The sequence below is a fragment of the Nylanderia fulva genome, unplaced genomic scaffold (genome assembly GCF_048542155.1).
Source record: "Nylanderia fulva isolate GAGA-0341 unplaced genomic scaffold, ASM4854215v1 Scaffold16, whole genome shotgun sequence".
Taxonomy (NCBI): domain Eukaryota; kingdom Metazoa; phylum Arthropoda; class Insecta; order Hymenoptera; family Formicidae; genus Nylanderia; species Nylanderia fulva.
Window position 1 is genome coordinate 2453802 of NW_028189835.1, and position 21545 is coordinate 2475346.

Sequence of the window (21545 nt, forward strand, 5' to 3'; positions counted from 1 at the left end):
ATTTATCAAATATATTTCTTTACAATATAAATTAAAAATAAAAAAATTGTATTTTAGCAATAAATATTTTTTTCAAATATTTTCTTTAGACATTAAGATAGACTCGGAATTATTGAGAAAAATTAAACATTTGTTACAAATTTTATTAATTTTCAATTAACTTATTGATAATAAAGTATAAAAATCGAATTGAGGTTTATTCATTATTCCTATTTTTGTGTAAGAAAATTAAATAATATAATAATAATATCTATTGTCAAATTAAATTGAATTTTATACACATATAAGGTATATATAAAAATATTTAAAAAAAAAGTGATTATACAAAACAATATTTTGATAAAAAATATTTATACAATTTCAAAAAGTATGTATAATAAAAACAAAAAACATTTCGCGAGGGGGCACCCGGGTTTGAACCGGGGACCTCTCGATCTGCAGTCGAATGCTCTACCACTGAGCTATACCCCCATTTGTTTATCGCTGTCAGATACATATTTTTAAGGTAGTGTATAATATATATATAATTATTTATCAAGTATATTTATACAAAAAAATTATGCAATCTTGAAATAATTTTTATTAATCAAAATAATCATCATCATGTTTGCTTTAATACATGTTTTCTACTTTTTTAGAAAAATATTTTTTATTTTAAAGTAAACAAATTTTTAAATATAAAAAAGATAATAAATTGTAATTTTCATTAATTATTTTAATAACTTATAAATTTGCCTTGAAAAAAATTTTTCAAAAGTACTCTGTCTCTCTCTCTAAGCATTTTTATTTCTTTAATTAGAGAATAAAACCCGACGAATATATTTTCTCGCACTTGATAATATATAGATTTGTTTTTATTGGTACGTCACTGAATGTGAGACGCGGTGGTTGCCTAGCAACCCTTACGTTGACTTACTCGTGCTAAAGTGCTAATGCAGAGCATTCAGTGCGCTTTCCACTCTCCAAAGGTACGTTTCACTGTTGCCACAATGAGTCGGACCTCGTGGTCGGAACAACATTTGACATTTGACTGAGCTTTGACTTTTTGAAATCTCGCGCCATTCGTAATGATAAGCAAACAATCCGATTCCATAACAATCTGGTTCCATCATTTGTATCGCAAAGGTAAGAACATCAATTAAATATGCACATTGCATATCATAACTAGAACGACAATCGATTAAATTCTTGTATATTCTTTGATATCGTATAAAAGTTAACGCGCATTTTCTCTACATTTAATATCATTAATATATTTCTATTTTTTATCTTGCATAAGAGGTTTTTTCTTTATAACTTTATTTTCTAACTCTTAAAGATTGCAGAGATTAAAAGAAAAATGTATAGGTTTAGAAAATCTTCTTTCTCTTTTCTCTTTCCTTTCATCATATATTTTAATTAATATATCCAAAATATTAAAAAAAATATTGATAATTTTCTCTTTCTGCAAAAGATTAAAAATAGCATAATATAATAACTTTATTTATATTGTAATTATGTTACTCTATTTTTATTTGAGATATAATATTCTGAAATTTATATGCTTTTTTCATCAATATAATTACATTATTTTATTATTTTTAATTAATTTTTCTGTTTAAATTATAAAGATTTTTAATTTGTTAATAAATTGGAATGTCAATAAGTTTCTGAACATAATAATGTAGTAATTAAGGGAACAAATATTTTTCTATTCTTTTATAGAAATAGAAATATTTTTAATACATTATAATGAAGTAATATAAATTTAATTATTTCTATTTAAAATTATGTATATATTTATCGATAAAAAATAAAATTAATTATATCAATTACATTTAATTAGCTGATTTGTACACTGAAAAAGATTATATTAAATTAATAAATATTTATTTCAATACTGCCTATTATAATAAATCACTTATTTAAGACAAATATTATCTGAGTGGAAAAGGATTTTCTGACATCAAATAAATATTATTAGTTTCAAATAAATAATTTATTAGGCAGTATTGAAATAAAAATATTTGTTCAAATTCAATAAATTTTTTTTAGTGTATGTATCAAGCACAAGAAATATATTTCGTGGATTAAGAATGAGGATGGCTATTTTATTTTTTAACTTTTGTCGGCAAATATATACATATAACATATAACTTATGCATCGTATTTCGATCGATTGCCAATTCGAATCTCGCAAACAATAAGCACACACGTGATGCATTTATATAGTGCATGTAACGTGGATCAGAGATGTTGCAGTTAAATATTAACGACGCAACATCACGAAGTACGAAGGTCTCGGCAAATTATTAACGGAGCAATAACGATCGATGTGACGGCATGGTGAATCAACGAAATAACGATTTCCAGTCATCGCCGCATTGTACGGTGTAAATTCCTTGCACATATCTATATATTTATCGCGAGATTATATATATATATATATATACAAACTGCGCGAGAAATCTCTAACATCTCTTCCCAAGGTTCGAACCGATCTGGAATCGATTTTTCTTCAGCGCCAAGAGTGAGACAGTTATGCTCTTTATCCTAGTAATTAAAGACTAAAAATTAAGATAATGACTAACGAAATTACATTCTTTAGCTAATTTATATAATAAGGGGATTACTTTAATAAGATTTTAATTTGAAATTTAATCGCGCGATATTTATTTTTAAAATTAAAAAAATTTTAATTAAAAAAAATGTTTAGGAGCTTGTTTGCAATTCAGATTTCTTAAAATTCAATAAATTTTTGTTTGTTCTGTAGTGAAAAGTAATTATAATTAATTTCAATCAATTATTGTATATCTTCTTGTAAAATGTTTTCTACTAACATAAATATAATATAAGCGCAGACATTTTTGCAATTTTAGATGATTAATCAAGAAATTATTTTTAATTTATAAAAATAAATATAAGTAATATATAAATTTCATGGAAAAAAACATAGATAAATATAATTATAATTATACATTCTTCATATTGCAATTTTGTTAGAAATAAAGTTTAGATTTTCTGAACTTATCTTATTTAAAGTACAAAAAATATTGCACAATTAATTTTCAAAAATTGCGAGATACCCACATTAAAATTTTAAGCTTAGTATATACCTATACACTTTCTTTTTATGTAACATCTAAAAATATTTGCATATGTGTTATTAAATTTTAACAAACATTAATTTTGATTTATAATAAGAACAATTTACACACATTTTTGACTTTGATAATCTAAAATATCTACGCATATTATACAAGCAAGGGAAGTTAAATGATTTGGAGATTTCAGAAAAAGGAATGATAAAACTTTTACTCCATTTACGTCGCCGAGGCTATAAGATCCACGCTATGCATACACCGAGGTTAAATAGCCTGGTATTTTAAGTAATCAGTTTCTTGACGGCTCGCGGGAGGATTCACGCCAAGTGAAGATTAGAATTCGACACGTGGCGACCTTGCCGTGTGGTATCAGTCATTATATGGTTCTTTATAGAGGTAGCCGCGTGTTGTGACCATTGGTTTCTATGGTAGCGAGTGACCTGGTCAATTCACCACGTGGTCAACTTTGATTTAGAATCGAAAATTTGGGTCGTACTTTAATGGGGCTACACACTTTAGAATACGGATCTAACTAGATATCTCATAGCGACCTGTCTTCTCCGCGCTCGCACTCATTTAAATCGATATTTTCATTTTCATTCTTAGATCTATTTATTATTGCATCGTGTTGCTTGAAACGTTCAGATAATATCAAAAACTGTTAATTATCTTCTATCTTTATCATATATCTTAATTACATATTTTACACCCTGCTTATATAGCACTTATAATCATTTAAAGTTTTAAAAGTATCACCCTGTAAGTTCACAATAAAATGTTTACATGAATTTCTTGTAAGCTCCTATAGTTTTACTCGAGTAAAAAAGAATTGGGCGTTCTCTTCGACGCGATGACTTCGATCCGTCGAGAGGTCCGAGGATGCCTTCGCGGGTAGGTGCCAAAGACGGGCATGGACACTAAGACACCGCCAATCCCGCAGAAGCCGCAGGAGAAACCTCAGCCTCAGAAAAGAACGAAACGTGTCGCCGACGTGTCCTTGCCCCCACTGACACCGCATTCGAATCATCGGAAGGACAGATCGCATCAGGATCATCGCAAGAAGAGATCCTACAAGTAATATAGTATTGTCCACCGTCGTTCGATATTGATTCCGCTTAAATTTGCCTCTCTATTTTTATCTGCAAGTCAATCTATTTGACGTTCCACGCGAAATTTAAATGATTGCCGCTGATAGGTAATACAAGACGGTTCCACTTATTCCCAGGTAGCAAGCGTACCTCATTTTGACGTTTAATGACATCATTTCACGTCATTTTGACGTTTAATGATGTCAGTTTGCTATTTGGGCTGGTTCATACAAAAGTAGTTTTGACTTTCTGAAAACTTTCTTTGTTTTTTGTACTTAAGGGAGAAACACTTGCTGTTTCAAAGTTATACACGTCATTTTGACGTCGAATGATGTTATATTAGACGTTTAATGACGTCAGTTTGCTATTTGAGCTAGTTCATACAAAAGTAGTTTTTGACTTTCTGAAAGTTTTCTTTGTTTTTCGCACTTAAGAGAGAAACATTCGCTGTTTCAGAGTTCTACACATTGGCGCTACGCCTTTGATGCACGCCTGTCAACAGGGCGACAGAGCGAGAGTATTGAGATTACTGAAGGAACAGGAGGAAACGATTGCTTACAGAGATCGCACGCTAAGAAACGCTCTTCATTATTGCATGGACGCGGGAACCGGAGGTGCGGTCGCCGCGGCGGCACCGGAATTGGTGAACGCCCCGGATGCCGAAGGTCACACGCCACTTCACCTGGCGGTTATCGCCGGTGACACCCAGCTGGTCGCGATTCTCTTGGCGAACGGTGCCGATGTTAACGCCAAAGATAACGAAGGACATAGCGTTCTTCATTGGGCCACCGGTACTTCTAACTTTCATATCTGATATATTTAGACTAGGCAAATATGCCAGAAGAATTATCATAATCAACCCGCATCAGATCGGTACTTTACATTGTAGCAAATATATGTTCTTCAAGATAGTGGATGACTTATATTTATTGCCATATTATACTGTGTAAATTTGCCTTGGAATTTTTATCTTATTTTTTATAATTTTTATCTTATGATATCAAATTTCGATTTCTTAAAGATTATTCTATAAGATCCTGAAAATAATTCACAATTCTTTTAAATTTTTGATCGTTAAATTATATACATCCGCTATTTTAGATCCGTCGAAGTTTTTAAATAAAGAAATACTTTTGCATGCATTTGTAAATTTGGATTACATAGTGAATACAAATAATTTGAGAATAAAACTAACAACTTGTGAAAATGATCGCGATAATACGTCCTCTCGCGTGATCGTTAACAGACCGAAGTGACGTCATCCGGAACGACCTACTGACCTTACTTGACCACTACACGCCATCATTTCCCCGAAGATCGGAGGGAATGATATGCGCTCTGCATTTCACCCGTCACCTAAGGGAGTTTAATATACGACCGCGGACAATTTGACCTTCTAAAAGGGAACACCGTGTCCTAAATAAATTGCATCGTTTGCGTAAGAGACTAAGATCGAAACAATCGCTTAATCCTAAGCTAATATATTTCAAATGAAATTTATATTATATTTTTAATTTAGCTCGCGATACCGAAGAAAAATTGATATTAAAAAACTAAAGGAAAACTCTTACGAGCGACAGCACCGTCACTGTTATCCTTTTATATTTTCTCTCCTTTCGCAAAGTCTTTAAAATATCTTACAAAATAATAATTGATATAAAAATAATTTTCAGTCTGCGGAGAAGCGGAGTGCGCTCGATTAGTTTTGGCAGCTGGTGCGCAACCTTCGACACCCGATTTACGCGGTGGTTCTCCGCTTCATTACGCTGCCCAATGTTGCGGTGCGGCCGCAACAGCCGAGCTCGCGGTTCCCAAAAAGGTCGGCTTGAAGGTGCTGCAAACGCTCCTGGAATTCGGAGCGGATGTAAACGCGAAGGACGAGGATGGACGACAGCCGATCTTGTGGGCGGCGAGCGCGGGTAGCGTGGAGGCCATATTGGCTCTGGCAAGGTAGACGACTAGTCATCATAAATAGTTTTCCATAGACCAGTTCCAGATCTTTGACAGAAGTCTGGAAAAAATCGAGAGATTAATTAATTAACCCTCTCTTGCGAAAATTATATTATTTTAGATCTTCGATCCTGAACGATATAAGATAACTTATTGATCTTTCTATCATTCAGAGCCGGAGGGTCGGCGGCCGCGGGCACGTCGGACAAAGATGGACTAACAGCCCTTCATTGCGCGGCTTCCCGGGGCCACGCGAGATGCGTGGAAGCGTTGGTCAACTTGTGCGGATCTCATCCCGATCATGTGGACGATAACGGTTGCTCCGCGTTACACTACGCCGCCACTTTGGGTCACGCTGATGCCACCGCACTTATTCTTAAACTCGGAGCAGACGCCAATCGTCAGGATCGAAAGGGTAGAACGTAAGATTGCGAAAAGTTACGGATAATCTTTATTCGCACAATCGGTCTTCTTCCAATGATACGTTTTTCTCCAAATGACATAATTAAAAGAGTATTAGTTTCGAAGAGAATTTAATTTCTCTTTCCAGGACCGGCACTTTGCGCCGCGGCTAAGGGCCAGTTGGAAACCTTGAAGATCCTGAGTCAACATGGTGGTTCGCTTCACGCGAGAACCGTACGAGGTACGGGGATCGGACACGAGGCCGTCGCATCCGGTAGAATCGAGTTGATAAAGTGGCTGACCAAGAGAAGACCGAGTACACTGGATGTCGCTACTCATGATGGCAAGACGCCTCTCCACGTCGCGGCCTTGCACGGCTATTTGGACGCGTGCAAGATCCTTTTGGATCACGGCGCGAGAATCAACGCTGTTCTCCGGACCAGCAAAGGCAACTCGATGACCCCCCTGGACGCGGCTCTCTACAGAGGATACCGAGATTGCGCGAAATTAATCCAGATGCATGGTGGTAGCACGGCGCAACAGTTGAGGGCGCATAAAACCGCACCGAGCAAAGGTCAGATTAGGTACAATGTAGATATTTGATAAATCTGGTTGAGAAACAATTTTTTAAATTAAATTTAAATTAATTGCTGCAAAATTTATTATTATATTAAATATTTTTTATCAGACTCTTTATAACGTGAATATTTTCTTTATACATTATAAAAAATTATGTACGATAGTAAAATATATTAATATATTTTAATATATATTCATGTATTGTCTTTATAATATTTAGTAATATATTGCTTTTCATAATAAAATAAAAAATAACAAATAATGTATATAAAAAAAAATATACAAAATAAATAATAAATCATTGGACGATTTTAGTTTTCACAGCAAAGTTTCGAATGAAACATAACGAGAGTAGCTCCGCGAGCGACAGTAGTCCTTGTAGAAAGGGTCGAGGACACAGACATCCCGAGCTCTACTACGAGGAACGATGGATAGAAAGAAGAACGCGGCGGAAGAGTAATTCGAAGAAGCTTGCTCGTCGGGATAGTCGAAGTTTCAGCGAAGAGGAAGTGCGACTATCAAAGGTGTCCTCAAAGAAAGATGAGAGGAGAGCTAGAAGCGAATCCTCGCGGTAAAACGATACGAATAATATCTTATCAATGCAATGCAAAATAATACGAAGGAGCATCATAATAAAGAACAACGTGACAAATTCTTTTCTCTCATTTACAAGTTATTAAGAAAATAAAATTTTCAATATTTTAATTAACATTTTTTAGAATGTCGATATATTTGATAGATTTATTTTCCAAAGAATTTTTCCGGAGATAAAATATAAAAAGACAAATAGAAGAAGGAAGGAAAAAATAAAGATAGAGAGAGAGAGAAAAAGAATTGCTTTTTAAACCTCCTCGTATTAATTATAAAATCGCATTGTATTGCAATAAAATACTAAATTTACTTAAATTGTACTTAAATCGATAGATACGACGATGATGGCAACAACGAGCGTAATTTCCGAAGAAAACGAAGCAGAAGAGTATCAATGAGTCACAAACAGGAATATTCAGATTCGTCGACCGAAACTGATAGCTGCGACTATTCTCACGATGACGATGAAAATGAGGAGAGAATGCAGCAAAAAGCAAGAAAGGACACGAGTAAGAGCTCTAACGAAACGGCAGCGAAAGACACCTCGAAGAAGGAAGAAGACGACGACGATCAAAGTGTAAGTGACGACAGCTTAGAAGTAATCGTGGTGAAGAAATCGCTGGAAAAGAAAAGCGAAAAGGTGGTATCCGGAAGAAGATCGAAAACACCTAAAGAATGCACGAAGAAGACAAAGCTGACTAAAATGCACAAACGTAGCTCTAAGAAGACGTCCAGATCCAAATCGAGAATATCCGATGAAAATATAGTGGATCAAGAATCGCCCGATAAGAAAGAAAAAAGCACGGCGATAAAAGAGTTAGAGGACGAAGTTGATGAGAGGATAATAGAATCTCGATATCGCAGAGACGCGACGGATAGCACCAGTCAGGAAACTGTAGAACGAGTGATCGTCACGGCGATGGTTCACAAGGATCAAATGCCCGACACCCCGAAATCAACGTTAGAAACAACGAAAGAGATTAGTTATGATGACGTTTTGAAGAAGACAACGATAGAGACAGAGGTGACAAAGGAAACTTCCAGAGATGTTGCTTTGAAAAATGAAGAAAGAATACAAGAAGCGACGCAAGAAGATTCCCGAATTGTTGACGAGACCCAAGATAAGGACGGAAGAGCCAAAGAAACGAGTGAGAAGACGCAAGGTAAGTTAGTTAAATCAAGATCGGATATTGCGAAAAAGGTACAAAATTTGTGAATGCATTTAATATAAATCTATGTTTGCCTGACACTGGCTATAGTCATCTTTCAGGCAAGTTAGATACTTCCGAGGTCGTAACACCGAGCGACGAAAAGCAAAAAAGCGAGGACAAAATACCAGATAAATCATCCTGTTTGAGTATCGAACCTGATGCTACTGAAGATTTCGACAAGAAGGACAGTCCTAAAAATGAAGTAAAAACCGCTAAGAAATCTGTTTCGGATCAGAAAGACCTTCCTCAAGAATCTATTGCAGTGGAGCATACCATGAATGCGGGCGAAAAATCTATTTCCGAAGATTCGAAACAAGAGGAGAACAGAGAAACTGCCATAAAAAAGACTTCATCGGATGATGAGAAATCAAAGACATCGAAACAATCAGAGGTACAAAAAACTACGAGTGATTCAAAAGATAAAACTGCAGATTTAATTGGTGAGGAAGAAGGCGAGACAAAACAGGTAGAGAAAATAGTCACTAAAAAAAGTTCTGAATCGACCGAATCAAAGGAGAATGAAGATTTGAAATACGATGAAAAATCTATGGGGATATCATCAATGGACTCAGTAAATGTAGAGAAAAGTCTTTCTCCAGGAAGAACGCCTCAGGATAAGAAATCGGAGAATGTTAAGGGATCAGACGCCAGAGAAGGACCAGAGATTGAAACAAGTAAGTCAAATATATATATTACATACTTTGAAATATGCGAAACATTTGTTTCCAACAAACAAAGGTTTGTCTAACGGATCAAGATTTTAGGGGGTAAAGATTCTCGTTACGTCGATGATAGTTCCTCAAGTTCTCCAAAATCCTTGAAGCCGGTAAAAACGAGACGCTCGAGACCGTCCACGGGAAGGAACACGAGGACAGGAAGGTCTTCCTCGAGTACATTAATGAAGAAACATCTGTTTGAAAGTTCGGAAGAGTGCTCGCCGGACCAGCGTGCGATAGTCGCAGTGATAGATAGTCCAGAATGGGACGAGGACGAGGCTGTTGAACGGGAAATCAGACGAGCGCTCGGAGAGGATACACTGGAGCGCGATACTGAGCACGAGGAAGACAACGAAATTGGTGTTATGCGAGTTTTGCCAAGTACGAGCGAGGAAGAGACTCCTAGCACGACTTTAGGCGTATCTAGAACCGCCAGGATTGACTCTTTGCCTCAGGTAATCTCTAAAAAAAAAGACATCTATTAATTTACATCTATTAATTCCTATTCGAATTGTCAAATTGATCGAATTATTTCTAAATTTCTTCTTTTTGGAAAAAATTGTTGACCCTATTTATTTAATAATCTTTATTTAAATGATATCTAATTGATGTTAATCGACGTATTACTGTTATCAGGTGCAATCGACCACTAGTAGCCGGTTAGTTACGATCGAGAATTCGGATCAGAACGTCCATCGAGAACGATTCTGGCGGAAACAACGTCGCGACAGCGGAGGTAGAGACAGCGGGATAGAACCGAGCCCGAGAGTGTCGAGAATTCCACGGAGACGAAACGCAAGATGCTGCCCAAACACGGCGAAACAGCAAGCTCTCAACATGGAAACCATCACGAGAGACGTGCAAATTAGTCTGCGTCGTTATTACCTGGAAAGGAAGATCTTTTTCCAACTAATGGAACTGAAGAGGTTGCAGATTCGTCATGGTAGAGCGAACGAGCATGTTCTGGTGAAGAGGCAGGTCAGGTGTACTTATTTTATTAATTAATATTAAAAATATATTATGTAATCAATCTATTCTGATTGGGAAAAGTTAATGTTGCTCTATCAATATTGTCAAAATATTATATGATTACTATCTCATGAGATTTTTGCAGATAGTTATTGTTTTTAGGTGGAAGCTTTCAACAGATCAGGCATGTCTGGACCCACTCTTGGCGTCGCAAAATACGATCAGCCGTTAACGTTCAGGTATTGTCGAATTAAATAAGTTTATATAGAATGTTGGATATTTAAAATTAATAATTATAATTCTAATTCGTATATGATTTAATTCATCATTATCAGACAATTCGAAGCATTCCTGTACGAACAACTGAGAAGATTACAGGGAAGACCGACCACGCCGGATTTTTGCACTGAAGCTAAGCAATGCACGCAAAAGACTCATCGTTGCCATCACGCGACCAGCGCTTACACCTCTATTCCAGTGTACACGTATCGTAAGTAAATTTAATTACATACTTCAAGCACGTAATTGCTTCTGTACATGTGATATATTTTGTGATATGTGTGTTTGAATTTATAATTATTTATACACTGTACTATTTTTTTTCTTTAATTAAAGAAAACATTTGTATTGTTTTCTTGCATAGCTAGGTTGCTAAAAAATATTAAATCACTTTAATTTTTAAAGTCTTAGCTGTCTATATGTATGTACAGCCCGCGAAGAGTCAGTTTCTGTAGTGTGAATGTAGATTATAATTGCAGTAGGTGGAGACGTCCCAGAACGAGCGGAACATCTTCCGAAGATAGAAAGTCGCGGCAGAGGGCACATGACGGTATAAATAAAATTAATAAAACACATACAAAAATCTCGTAAATCAGTAGCTACGTATCATACGAGACAATAGAAAAAGTAAACATATATATTGCTCGATAGAAATTTAAGTAATTAATTACTTTGTGATTAAAACAAATAACTTACAAAGTTTCATGTGTGACGTTCTCTTTTTCCTTTTCCTTTAGGTAGAAGTGACGCATGGAGAGGAAAAACAGGTGATCGCTCTTCCGACTGAGAAATTAGATCGTACCAAAAAATATTTCGTTACGTTCACCGTAAGGGGCGAAACTCAAGACGACGAGAAATCCAAATCATCCTGCACAAGAAGAAATGCAAAAAGCGTATAAACATTTTAAATATCACTCTTCTCTTAATATGACGATTAATAAATAATAACTTGCGAAAAAAACATAAAAAATGTATAAACGTTTAAAAAAATAGATATATGTCGAGAATTGATTTTTGGGTGCATATAGAAAAAGAAATATGCTTTTAAAAGCAGAGAACTTTTTATGTTTCTCTACTCTATAAACAAATATAGAGAATAATTGCTATTTGTGAATAATTTTTCTTTCGTAAAAGTTTTCTATTTTAGATATTGTCCACTATAAAAAAAACTTTGATCTATATATATATATATATTCTTTAAATCCAATAATTCTTCCTAGGCAAATTTGCTTGACGCACAAAAATAATATATGAAAATCTCGAAACTGCCAGACAGAATAAAAATTTGTCAATAATAAAAAATAAAAAATAAATTTTTCACTAATTGTGCATGTTATTAAATTAATTTGTACAATTTGTATTATATAATTTGTATATTTTACATGAGTAAGGATGGTTATATTTTCTTGTACCTGAGCAAGCAGTGTATAGATAGTATAAAGATCTTCTACTTTCTGTAACCGACTTGTTATGATTAAGAAGAGAACAAAGTTTTATTAAATGCTGTACTGACTCAAATTTATTATGAGTTTTTTTGCTAAGATATGTAAAATTAAGCAACAAATTTTATTTATAATAAACTATACATCTGATTCATAATGTTTCTTTTTCTCTCTTGAACTTTTTAGGTGTATGTAAAATAATATTTTAAATAAAATGAATGAATGACTCAATATTAATTTCATCTTTTTATGCACTTTCCATTTTGTATCCTCGAAAATTTAACATAAAAAAATTATATGAAATATTTAAAAATTATATAAAAAATAATATAGAAATAGTACAAAGATGTTAAATATAGTTTACTTATATACTGAATAATTGTATTATAGTAATCTATAATTTTATTTTTTTAGCAACAATAGAAAATATGATAATTATCTAATAAATTGTCTATAAAATTATATAAATTATTTGTATATGTATATTAAATATATTTTGAGATTTGAATGCGATACTTTCTCGAGCGAGACTGTTTTCCAGCAGGTACATACAAATCAATCAAATTAAAGGGAAAGCAAGTGGCGACGAATATCAAAAGGGTTGGCTCAAAGGATTATCGATCAGTCGGTCGACGTGGTTTCAGGCAAAAAGGACGCACGTTTCTCTACCAAAGTCACGCTAGTTCGGAAATAGACTGCGTCAACAATGTCAACGCGACTTGTCGAGTCCACGATGCTGTTCATCAGGTTGCAGCGCGAATATTATTTTCTTCGTAGCCCGAAATTCCTGTGAAGAAGCCTTCGAATGGACAAATGGCTCCAAGATAGGAAGCTCTGGCTATTCGGTAGCACACTGCCGTTGCTACCAAGAAGGTAAACATTTTATTAATGTCAAAACACATCTCAATATTCTAAGCAAATCAATTAAAATATCTATCTTCTCGAATGTATTTTTCGATATTTATCTGACTACGTTCTAGTATCCAATTGTTCTAATCTCGTCGACACAGATCTTTCACGTAAACATAGTATTTAGGTGTCTTGATCGTTTGACATTTAGTTCATTAGGGTCGATTCTCTAATCACCTTTTAAGATTCCGAAAAGAGATTTTCTGTCTTACGATTCTCGCGAAATTCAAAGAAATGTTCCGAATAATTCCAATCGAATACAATTGAAAATTTTATCCTGGATCGTTCGTTAATTATTATATTTAAAACGTAGAATAAAATTTTTTTACAAGAAATTTTTGTCAAGAAAATTGATTGTAAAAATCAGGATATTTTATCTCTTATATAATAATATTAACAATTCTACTTTCATTCACAATTTTGCATAATTGTTAATTGTCTCGCGATATATGTAAAGTGTCTGATGTATCTCAATAATGATAATCTACATCTATGATAATTTTTTGTCACAGTTAAATAATTATAACATTACATATATAATGTAGAGAATCGCTGTCTTTAATGATTAATGATAAACTTTGTTAATATTTCTCATATATAAAGGTATACTAAATCTATCCTCTCATAAATAACAGAGAATAAAAAAAGAATCTTTCGAATTTACATTTTTCAGTTATACTTAGAATTGCATTTTAATCTTTAAATTTGTATTAATTATTATAATAATAATTTCTATTCTATATGCGGGAACAGACTACTTTCAAAATACTTTTCGTGATCTTCTACCAAAATAATTTCATAAAAAATAAAAAGAATACTTTTATATATATTTTATATTTTCTTATATTTTACATATATAATATTTTATTATATGTGTATATTTTGCTTATACTTTTGCTCCACTATTTTATAGTTTATGAAATTTTCTAATATATATACTCGTGTGATAAAAAAAAACAAAGAGTATTAATAATATATGTAAAGCTTTCCCTGTAATTTTATTGATTATTTTAATAATTTAAGCTTTCCTAGCAATTTTAATAAAATAAATATAACAGAATAAAATTAAAGCAGTAAATTAAGCGGGAACATTACTGCAAATAGCAGTGGCTATTTACATTCCTCACAGATAATCCCAAAGTCTTACGTCTTCCGGATGTTTTCGTGCTTTACATTGCGTAACTTATACAATGAACGCTATAGAAAGAGTTTGTCCAACAGTCAGGAACATTTTGACCTCTTTCACGGTCAGAATATATAGACGCATACTCGTCGAGCGTAATATCGATTGTCAATAATCAAGAAGTTGAACATTAACGTAAAGCAGCAGTTCTTCAACGTATTAGTACTGTCCGGCATGTTCTCCAACGAGGGTGATCTGGCAAGAGTATTTCATGAATTCCATTCTTGGGTTTTTGTACGTATTAATTGTTTTGTTTCACCTCTTTCCTCCTTGCTTTCTCTTTTTCTGTTTTTCTTTCTCTTCATCGAAATGTCACGCTTGTCATCAGATATTCACTGAAACTTGTACGTCAAGTTGCATTATTCTTTTATCGAATCTTCAGAATACGAGTTAAAAAATTATATATAGATAAGTTTATTTTATCTATTTATCTCTATTTTTTATATACGAAAGCTTCTTGAAAAAAATCATATATATTGTACATAAATGTTCGATTAAATTATTTATTTGTATTTTCACATTTTTCTTGAAGAAAAGAATAAAAGAATGCTCTCTATAATATTCTATACTTTCTTTCTCAACTTTAAGCTTATACACAAACAAATAATGTTCTAAAAGTGAAATATATTTTTAATACAAAATCTGTATATAGAAAATTATTTACTTAATAATTCCAGTATCAATTTGAGGTTTTTTTTAGAAAATAAAAATAATTAAAATTTATTCTACATCTCATATTTTTTTTTTTTGAAGAAAAAAATAAAAGAATGCTCTATAATATTCTATACTTCTTTCTGAACTTTAAGTTTATGACAAATAATGTTTTAAAAGTAAAACATATTTTTAAAATACAAGATCAGTATATCGAAAATTATTTACTTAATAGTTCAGTATTAATTTGAGGTTTTTTTAAGAAAATAAAGATAATTAAAGTTTATTCTACTCTTATAATTGCAATTTTTAATAAAACAAAGCACGCTTTCGTGAATTTAGCAGTTTAACATGTCATAACTTTAATAACCTGGCATAGCTGGCATATTTCTGTTTGTCGATTTACTTTCATTATAGTACGCATCCGAATGCATCAATTAATTTTCAAAATTGATCCATATAGTTTATTTTATTCAAAATTATGGTACATACGTACGCGATCGCGTCAATATGATAAACGACATAAGGTTTGCAAACTATCGACAATGCATACCACAGTGGTAAGATATTTTAAATTAAGTCAGTAACCTCCTCAAATAATTGTAGAGAAGATCCATATGAATATTAATATTAAATAAATACAATTATGTTATAAAAATAATATTAAAATAAATTGTACGAAATAAATATTCTTGAAAAGGTGATTAACAGCTGTCAATGTATTTTTAAATTGTTCAGTAAACATGATATTTAGAAGAAACAAAATTGTTTTCTGATAGTAACTGTTGAGATCAGACACTTTAGATATGTCGCAAGATAATTAAAAATTATGCAGCCTTATGAATGAAAATAGAATTGTTAATATTATTGTATAAAAAAATATCCTTCTTTTTAAAATCAATTTTCTTGATAAAAATTCTTTGTAAGAAAAATTCTATTCTACATTTTAAATATTTATTTTTTTAAATATGTATAATGGAATCATAGCTTCTCAATATTCCATCAAAAGTTTTTTATTAATTTTAATATAGCTAAATAATAACGCATTCATATATATATAAGGAGTTTATTCAATCATGCTAGTTCGTGATATTATTTGTGATAAATCAATACCTTCTTTGATTGTATATTAAAAATTAAAAAGCATTCATTTGGCGAGTAAATTTTTTCCTTCTTCTTTGGAATATCAATTTCTATTACATCTGAGATTCTATCAAGCTTTTATTACAGCTGCTTTCATTGGAGAATAAATCATTATTCAGTTAATAATCAAAAATAACGAGTGCAATACCGAAACATCATGTACCGATATTATTATTTTGGATCGGTATTATATCAAGTAACGCATTCGCAAGTCTGGTCTGCCGCGTCTGCGCTAAAGGGTAGGGTTCGAATAAAGCAAAACTTGTGGGGCAGCTTGACCCCCGGTCATCCATCGGGATAGAGACAGTCTAACTGGTACCGTTCCTCGTGAAACTATGCTCTTTACGCAACAATTGACATCGTTACCATGCCTTGCCAAATATAAAAAGTGGGTACTCGAGAACATTGAAAAAAAACTGATCGATTTTGTACTCTCAAAAACAATAAAAATCATTTTGCATAAATATTAAATAAATTTTGCACTCTTAATAAAATATTCAATTAAAATTAAATGCTTTAAAAAAATAAAATACAAGGCGAGGCATATCTTAATTTTTGACATAATATTGTGACAATTTTGGCTTTTCTCGAATTGCGAAGAAAAAATTTTTCCGAATTTAAAAAAAAATGCTTATGTGCCCGATGACATTCTTTTCGTTGAACACGTTTGAATTTTAATTAAATTCATTAATAATATTGAGAAATACTTCTTGTGCATAGGGGCCGGGCGCCGAGCAAAGCCATGGAACGTTATGAACGTCTGGCACGTCTCGGCGAGGGTAGCTACGGAGTTGTCTTCCAGTGTAGGGATCGGCAAACTGGAAAACTGGTGGCTGTCAAGAAGTTTCAGCAGACCGAAGATGATCCTCTAATACGTAAGATCGCGCTCCGGGAAATACGTCTGTTAAAGGTCAGTTTTTATCTTTAATGATCATTGCAGTTTTTATAAATACTACTAAAAGGAATTTAAAGAGACTTCTCTTATGTCACGATGTCAATTGAAGGTATATGATTGATAAGACAATACTAGAACGTAGTTGAAAATAATCGATAAAAGATCAATAATAAAGGCTTTTTCAAATTTAAATGATCACTAAACTCCTTCGAGTTATAGATCAATTTATACTTATGACGAGTTATAGATCAATTTTATACTTATGATAAAAAACTAATATTAAGATGTTAAAAAATTTAAAAAAAATTACAATCTGGATTTTATAATAAAATGATATAAATTGCAATTGCAAAATATCTTTTATAATTGCAATTTATCAATTATCAATATAAAACCGAAAAATTCTTGTCATTTTTTTCTATCAAGCTAGCAAAAGTGACTAAAAAAATCTCTAATATAATACCATAAATAAATAATCTAAAAACTAACTCTAAAAATCACTTAAAAAAATAAAAAAAGCCAATATACATAATTTTCGAAGTTTTCCGCACGATCAATCCACGATAGAATAACTAAGTTCGCCGAGGGTCACATTCGTGCGAGGTGAACGACCTCCGTGACCGCTCGTTCTGATCTATAGTTAGAATGATGGTCAGTTTCGATAATTTCGGCCATCTAAGAATTATTAATAAACTTATATTGAATGTAAATATATTCATAAAATATTCTATATCTATTTTTTTACTAATATCCTTATCGTGAAATATATTGTAAATTCAATTATATATAAAAAAAAGAAAAAATTCACAAATAGATTACGAAATATGACTGAGAAAATCGATTTACACATTTAATGAAATTTCTTCTATCGTCTTCTGGAGACCATCGTTTGCGATAGAATTAAAACTACGGAACAATTGAGTACCATCTCACGTGTGGAGGAAGTTACGTTCTTATTTATGCGATAAGAAGCTCGCATACACAAGTGCAACACACTGGTTGCGAGAAGTAGCCAACGGTCAATACCGGGTGGCGGTCAATATCTTGGCGTGTTGTGGTCTTTACCGACCTAACTTTATCGTTACGATCATCAGCGTGGGTTCACCGCCAAACATATGCACATTCAAATAGGTTCCTCGAAGCCCCCGCGACATTTTGACATTTCGCTTCAAGGCTGTTCCCTTCTCGACAAAAGTGCATACTCGTAATTACACCAGGATGTCCTTTTAGAAATAAACAGCATTCTAAAATTTCTTCCTGATACCTTATGCAAAGGAAGTCTGCAATTATGAATACAATATAGATTATTTTAAGATCGGGGTCAAGTAATAAAAGATGAAAAAATAAAAGAAGAAGAAGAAGAAGAGTTAACAGGAACACGCCAAGACTACTAATCAGCCTACGAAATTAGGAGAATTAATCACTTCTCTTTTATATAGAATCTCAAGCACCCGAACCTGGTGAACTTACTAGAAGTCTTCAGACGGAAGAGGAAGTTACATCTAGTATTCGAATATTGCGAGAACACACTTTTGCACGAGATGGAGAAGTACCCTAGCGGCTGCCCGGATCTCACGACCAGGCAGATCACCTGGCAAATTTTGCAGGGTGTCGCTTATTGCCATCGCCTCGGATGCGTTCACAGAGACGTGAAGCCGGAAAACATCCTCATCACCTCCGAAGGCGTGGTCAAATTATGCGATTTTGGGTTCGCGCGAATGCTCAGTCCTGGTGAAAACTATACGGAGTATGTCGCGACCAGGTGGTACAGAGCACCTGAATTATTGGTAAATATCGCATATACAGGGTGTCCCAGACTTACTGTATCACTTATTAATGGGAGATTCTTGAGGCGATTTGGAGACGATTTTTCCTCGGCGAAAATATCCAGGCACCAATAATTTTCGAGTTATAAACGATTGAAAATAAAAGCTTTTTTTGTAAACTAAGCCTTGTAAAAATAAATTATTAACAAAACTACATTTTTTAGTTGATTTCAGGTAAAATTTACTTTAATAGAATTTTGATTTAAGGCTTAGTTACAAAGATACATGATTTTAAAATTTGGAAACATTAAAAAAATGATACCTTCCTCGACATTTTCGCTGAGGAAAAATCGTCTCCAAATGATACCAGGAATCTGCTATTAAAAACTTCCTCCAGTTCTGAAACGCCTTGTATACATTTCTCAAGTTGCTTATTTGAGATATTTTACAGAATAAAAGTTGAACGATGAAGACTCTCAATTTTAAATAAAATAAATTTTGTTTTAATTACGTGTTTTCTTCCGGAACAGGTCGGAGACACACAATACGGGACTCCGGTCGACGTCTGGGCGATCGGTTGCGTGTTTGCGGAATTAATACGGGGCGAAGCATTATGGCCGGGCAAATCCGATGTAGATCAGTTGTATTTAATAAGAAGAACGCTGGGCGATCTCTTACCACGACACATGGCTATCTTTCAGCAGAACGAATTCTTTACCGGCATTACTCTTCCAACACCGCAAACACTTACTCCTCTCGAAGACGCTCTACCCCGTGGAAATAATAGTCCTGTACAGGTAATGGCAACAAATTTGTTTCAGGAAATGCAAAATAGAATAAATAATAAAAAAATATTAATCAATATCAAGCAGAAATTTTGAGTAAAAAAATTCAAAAGTTATTACTCAAAATTTCAGAAAAATATCATGTAATGTGTACATATCTGTAAAGAGTTCAAATGTATTCGTCAATCGAAATAATTATATAAATCAAAAATACATATACATATATTCAGATTATTTCAAGTAATTATCGTATAAATCTGTTGACAGTTGGATTTCCTGAGAAAATGTTTGGATAAAGATCCAAATGAAAGGTGGACATGTGAACAATTGTTGCGACACTCTTACTTTGACAATTTTCATTTTAAAATGCCGGACGTCGAGACGGAAGAGTTTGAAAAACTTAAAAAATACCGAGAACGTTCTCGGGTAAGTTTAATAAGAAAGAATAAAACATTTTCATAAAATATAAACTGGATAATATTTACATAATATTAAATTTAAATAGGAAAAAAAGGAGATTGAGATAAAAAACATGTGTTTATATTTACAGAATACTAATTACAGTCAAATGATATTACCGCAGTTACCTAAGGCTGGCCCTTCTGTTCATAGCCACAGTGAAAATCGACCGAAGAGCTCTTCTATACATCAACAAAATTTCGACCACCTACCTACTATAAGAGGCTAAATCTAATCTCCTCTGTGATTGTACATATATTTTCCTAAGCTTTTTAAGAATGTTCACATTAATTTATAGAATTCTATCAAAATGATTGTTATCCTTTTATTTATATTTGCACATTTTACTCAGAGTTTAAGAACTTTTTCCTTTAGATTTTGATTTTCTGTTAATATATAGAAGTAAACGCGTGCAATTTATGTATATCTCTTACAATAAAAGTTTGATATAAAATAAGAAATTTATTTTTGGTATATTGTTAGTAAGATAGAAGCAACTTCAAAGTTGCCGCTTCAACTATAGAATGTTTTACCTTAATCAAAACACCTCGATTTTAAAAGAAACAACAGCATAAAAAAGACAAATAGATCTACTATTCAACAATTTAAAAAGATGAATAAATGACATTATTAATAACAAGAGGATTAATATGCATATATTCTTACGTAGTATACTTCTTATATAATTTCATTAAAGGATGCTCATGTCTTTCATCCACTGGCACATAACTTTGTTGAAATTTAAACCAACCTATGTGAAGTCCTACGATTAGTGGTAACATGACGTAGTAGGTGACGCTCTTTTGTATAAATGACTTTTTTACATTAGGCGATTGCATTTTTTATCATGCAATAGTTGTTCACCTTCACATTTACTTTCGCTCTACTATATCTGAAAAAATACATAGATTCCTTTTAATGCAAAATATATAAAATAAAGCATCCAGGATCGAAAAATAATTCTTTGATTCAATTATGAATGTATTTATAATAAATTGTAACACATGATGCAATATACAATCTCTCTCTTAATAAGATTAATAATAAAAAAATATACAGAAATATAAAAAAAAATAATTTATAATGAGAAAAGAAACCAAGATACATATAAATAATATAATTAATATTTTTATCGACAAAAATCTATAATACTAAATAAATACTAACCTGTATATAGCGATTAGCGAAAATGCTTGAACGATTTACACTCGTCAATAGATTCAAATCGTAGAATTATTCTCAAATAATACACGGATTATTTTTTCAAACGATTTATTATATAACAAATCGGTCTTTTAAAATCCGATCGAAACTCATCTGTCGTTTTTCTACGTAAAATAACGTAAATTTTACGTATATCGTTTGATTGACCAATCAAAATAAAAGAAGTATTTGCTGTTTTGGTTGCGTTCGAAAATCTACTCATTCGGTGAAGCACTTGATT

General features: G+C 32.6%; 2 protein-coding genes, 1 long non-coding RNA gene and 1 other non-coding gene across 14 annotated transcripts; 2 read left to right on the top strand and 2 right to left on the bottom strand.

Annotated features, from left to right (window-relative positions):
- Window positions 1–399: 399 nt before the first annotated feature.
- TRNAC-GCA (transfer RNA cysteine (anticodon GCA)) lies at window positions 400–471 on the bottom strand. Its single transcript has one exon. It is a non-coding gene; the product is annotated as a tRNA-Cys (tRNA).
- Window positions 472–806: 335 nt separating this feature from the next.
- On the top strand, window positions 807–12541 carry LOC114940224 (uncharacterized). Its single transcript, XM_085480789.1, is given in 15 exon segments — window positions 807–1125; window positions 3883–4157; window positions 4628–4962; window positions 5845–6121; window positions 6295–6543; window positions 6652–7097; window positions 7418–7673; window positions 8027–8856; window positions 8964–9578; window positions 9669–10075; window positions 10257–10598; window positions 10752–10828; window positions 10925–11079; window positions 11348–11418; window positions 11606–12541. Coding segments are annotated over 14 exon segments (4386 nt in total). The 5' UTR covers window positions 807–1125; window positions 3883–3993; the 3' UTR covers window positions 11768–12541.
- Window positions 3048–21492, bottom strand: LOC114940233 (uncharacterized). Of its 7 annotated transcripts, none has more exons than XR_003821404.2 (5): window positions 21269–21491; window positions 20768–20993; window positions 19369–19646; window positions 11565–11736; window positions 3048–6182 (listed from the first exon to the last, which is right to left on the bottom strand). It is a non-coding gene; the product is annotated as an uncharacterized LOC114940233 (long non-coding RNA). The 7 variants fall into 7 exon arrangements; XR_014924279.1 differs by lacking the exons at window positions 3048–6182; window positions 11565–11736 and adding exons at window positions 14079–14743; window positions 16904–18371 and having other exon boundaries at window positions 21269–21492; XR_014924280.1 differs by lacking the exons at window positions 3048–6182; window positions 11565–11736 and adding exons at window positions 14089–14597; window positions 14662–14743 and having other exon boundaries at window positions 21269–21489.
- LOC114940230 (cyclin-dependent kinase-like 4) lies at window positions 12917–20630 on the top strand. 5 transcript variants are annotated; one of them, XM_085480788.1, is made up of 6 exons: window positions 12917–13183; window positions 16917–17106; window positions 18531–18878; window positions 19388–19654; window positions 19910–20068; window positions 20148–20630. In XM_085480788.1, the coding sequence occupies exons 1-6, from the start codon at window positions 13116–13118 to the stop codon at window positions 20328–20330; spliced, it is 1215 nt and encodes a 404-aa protein (XP_085336914.1). In that variant the 5' UTR covers window positions 12917–13115; the 3' UTR covers window positions 20331–20630. The 5 variants fall into 5 exon arrangements, with proteins under 5 accessions (XP_085336914.1, XP_029170613.1, XP_029170616.1 ...); XM_029314780.2 differs by having other exon boundaries at window positions 20193–20630; XM_029314783.2 differs by lacking the exon at window positions 12917–13183 and adding an exon at window positions 14379–14636 and having other exon boundaries at window positions 20193–20630.
- Window positions 21493–21545: the final 53 nt, after the last annotated feature.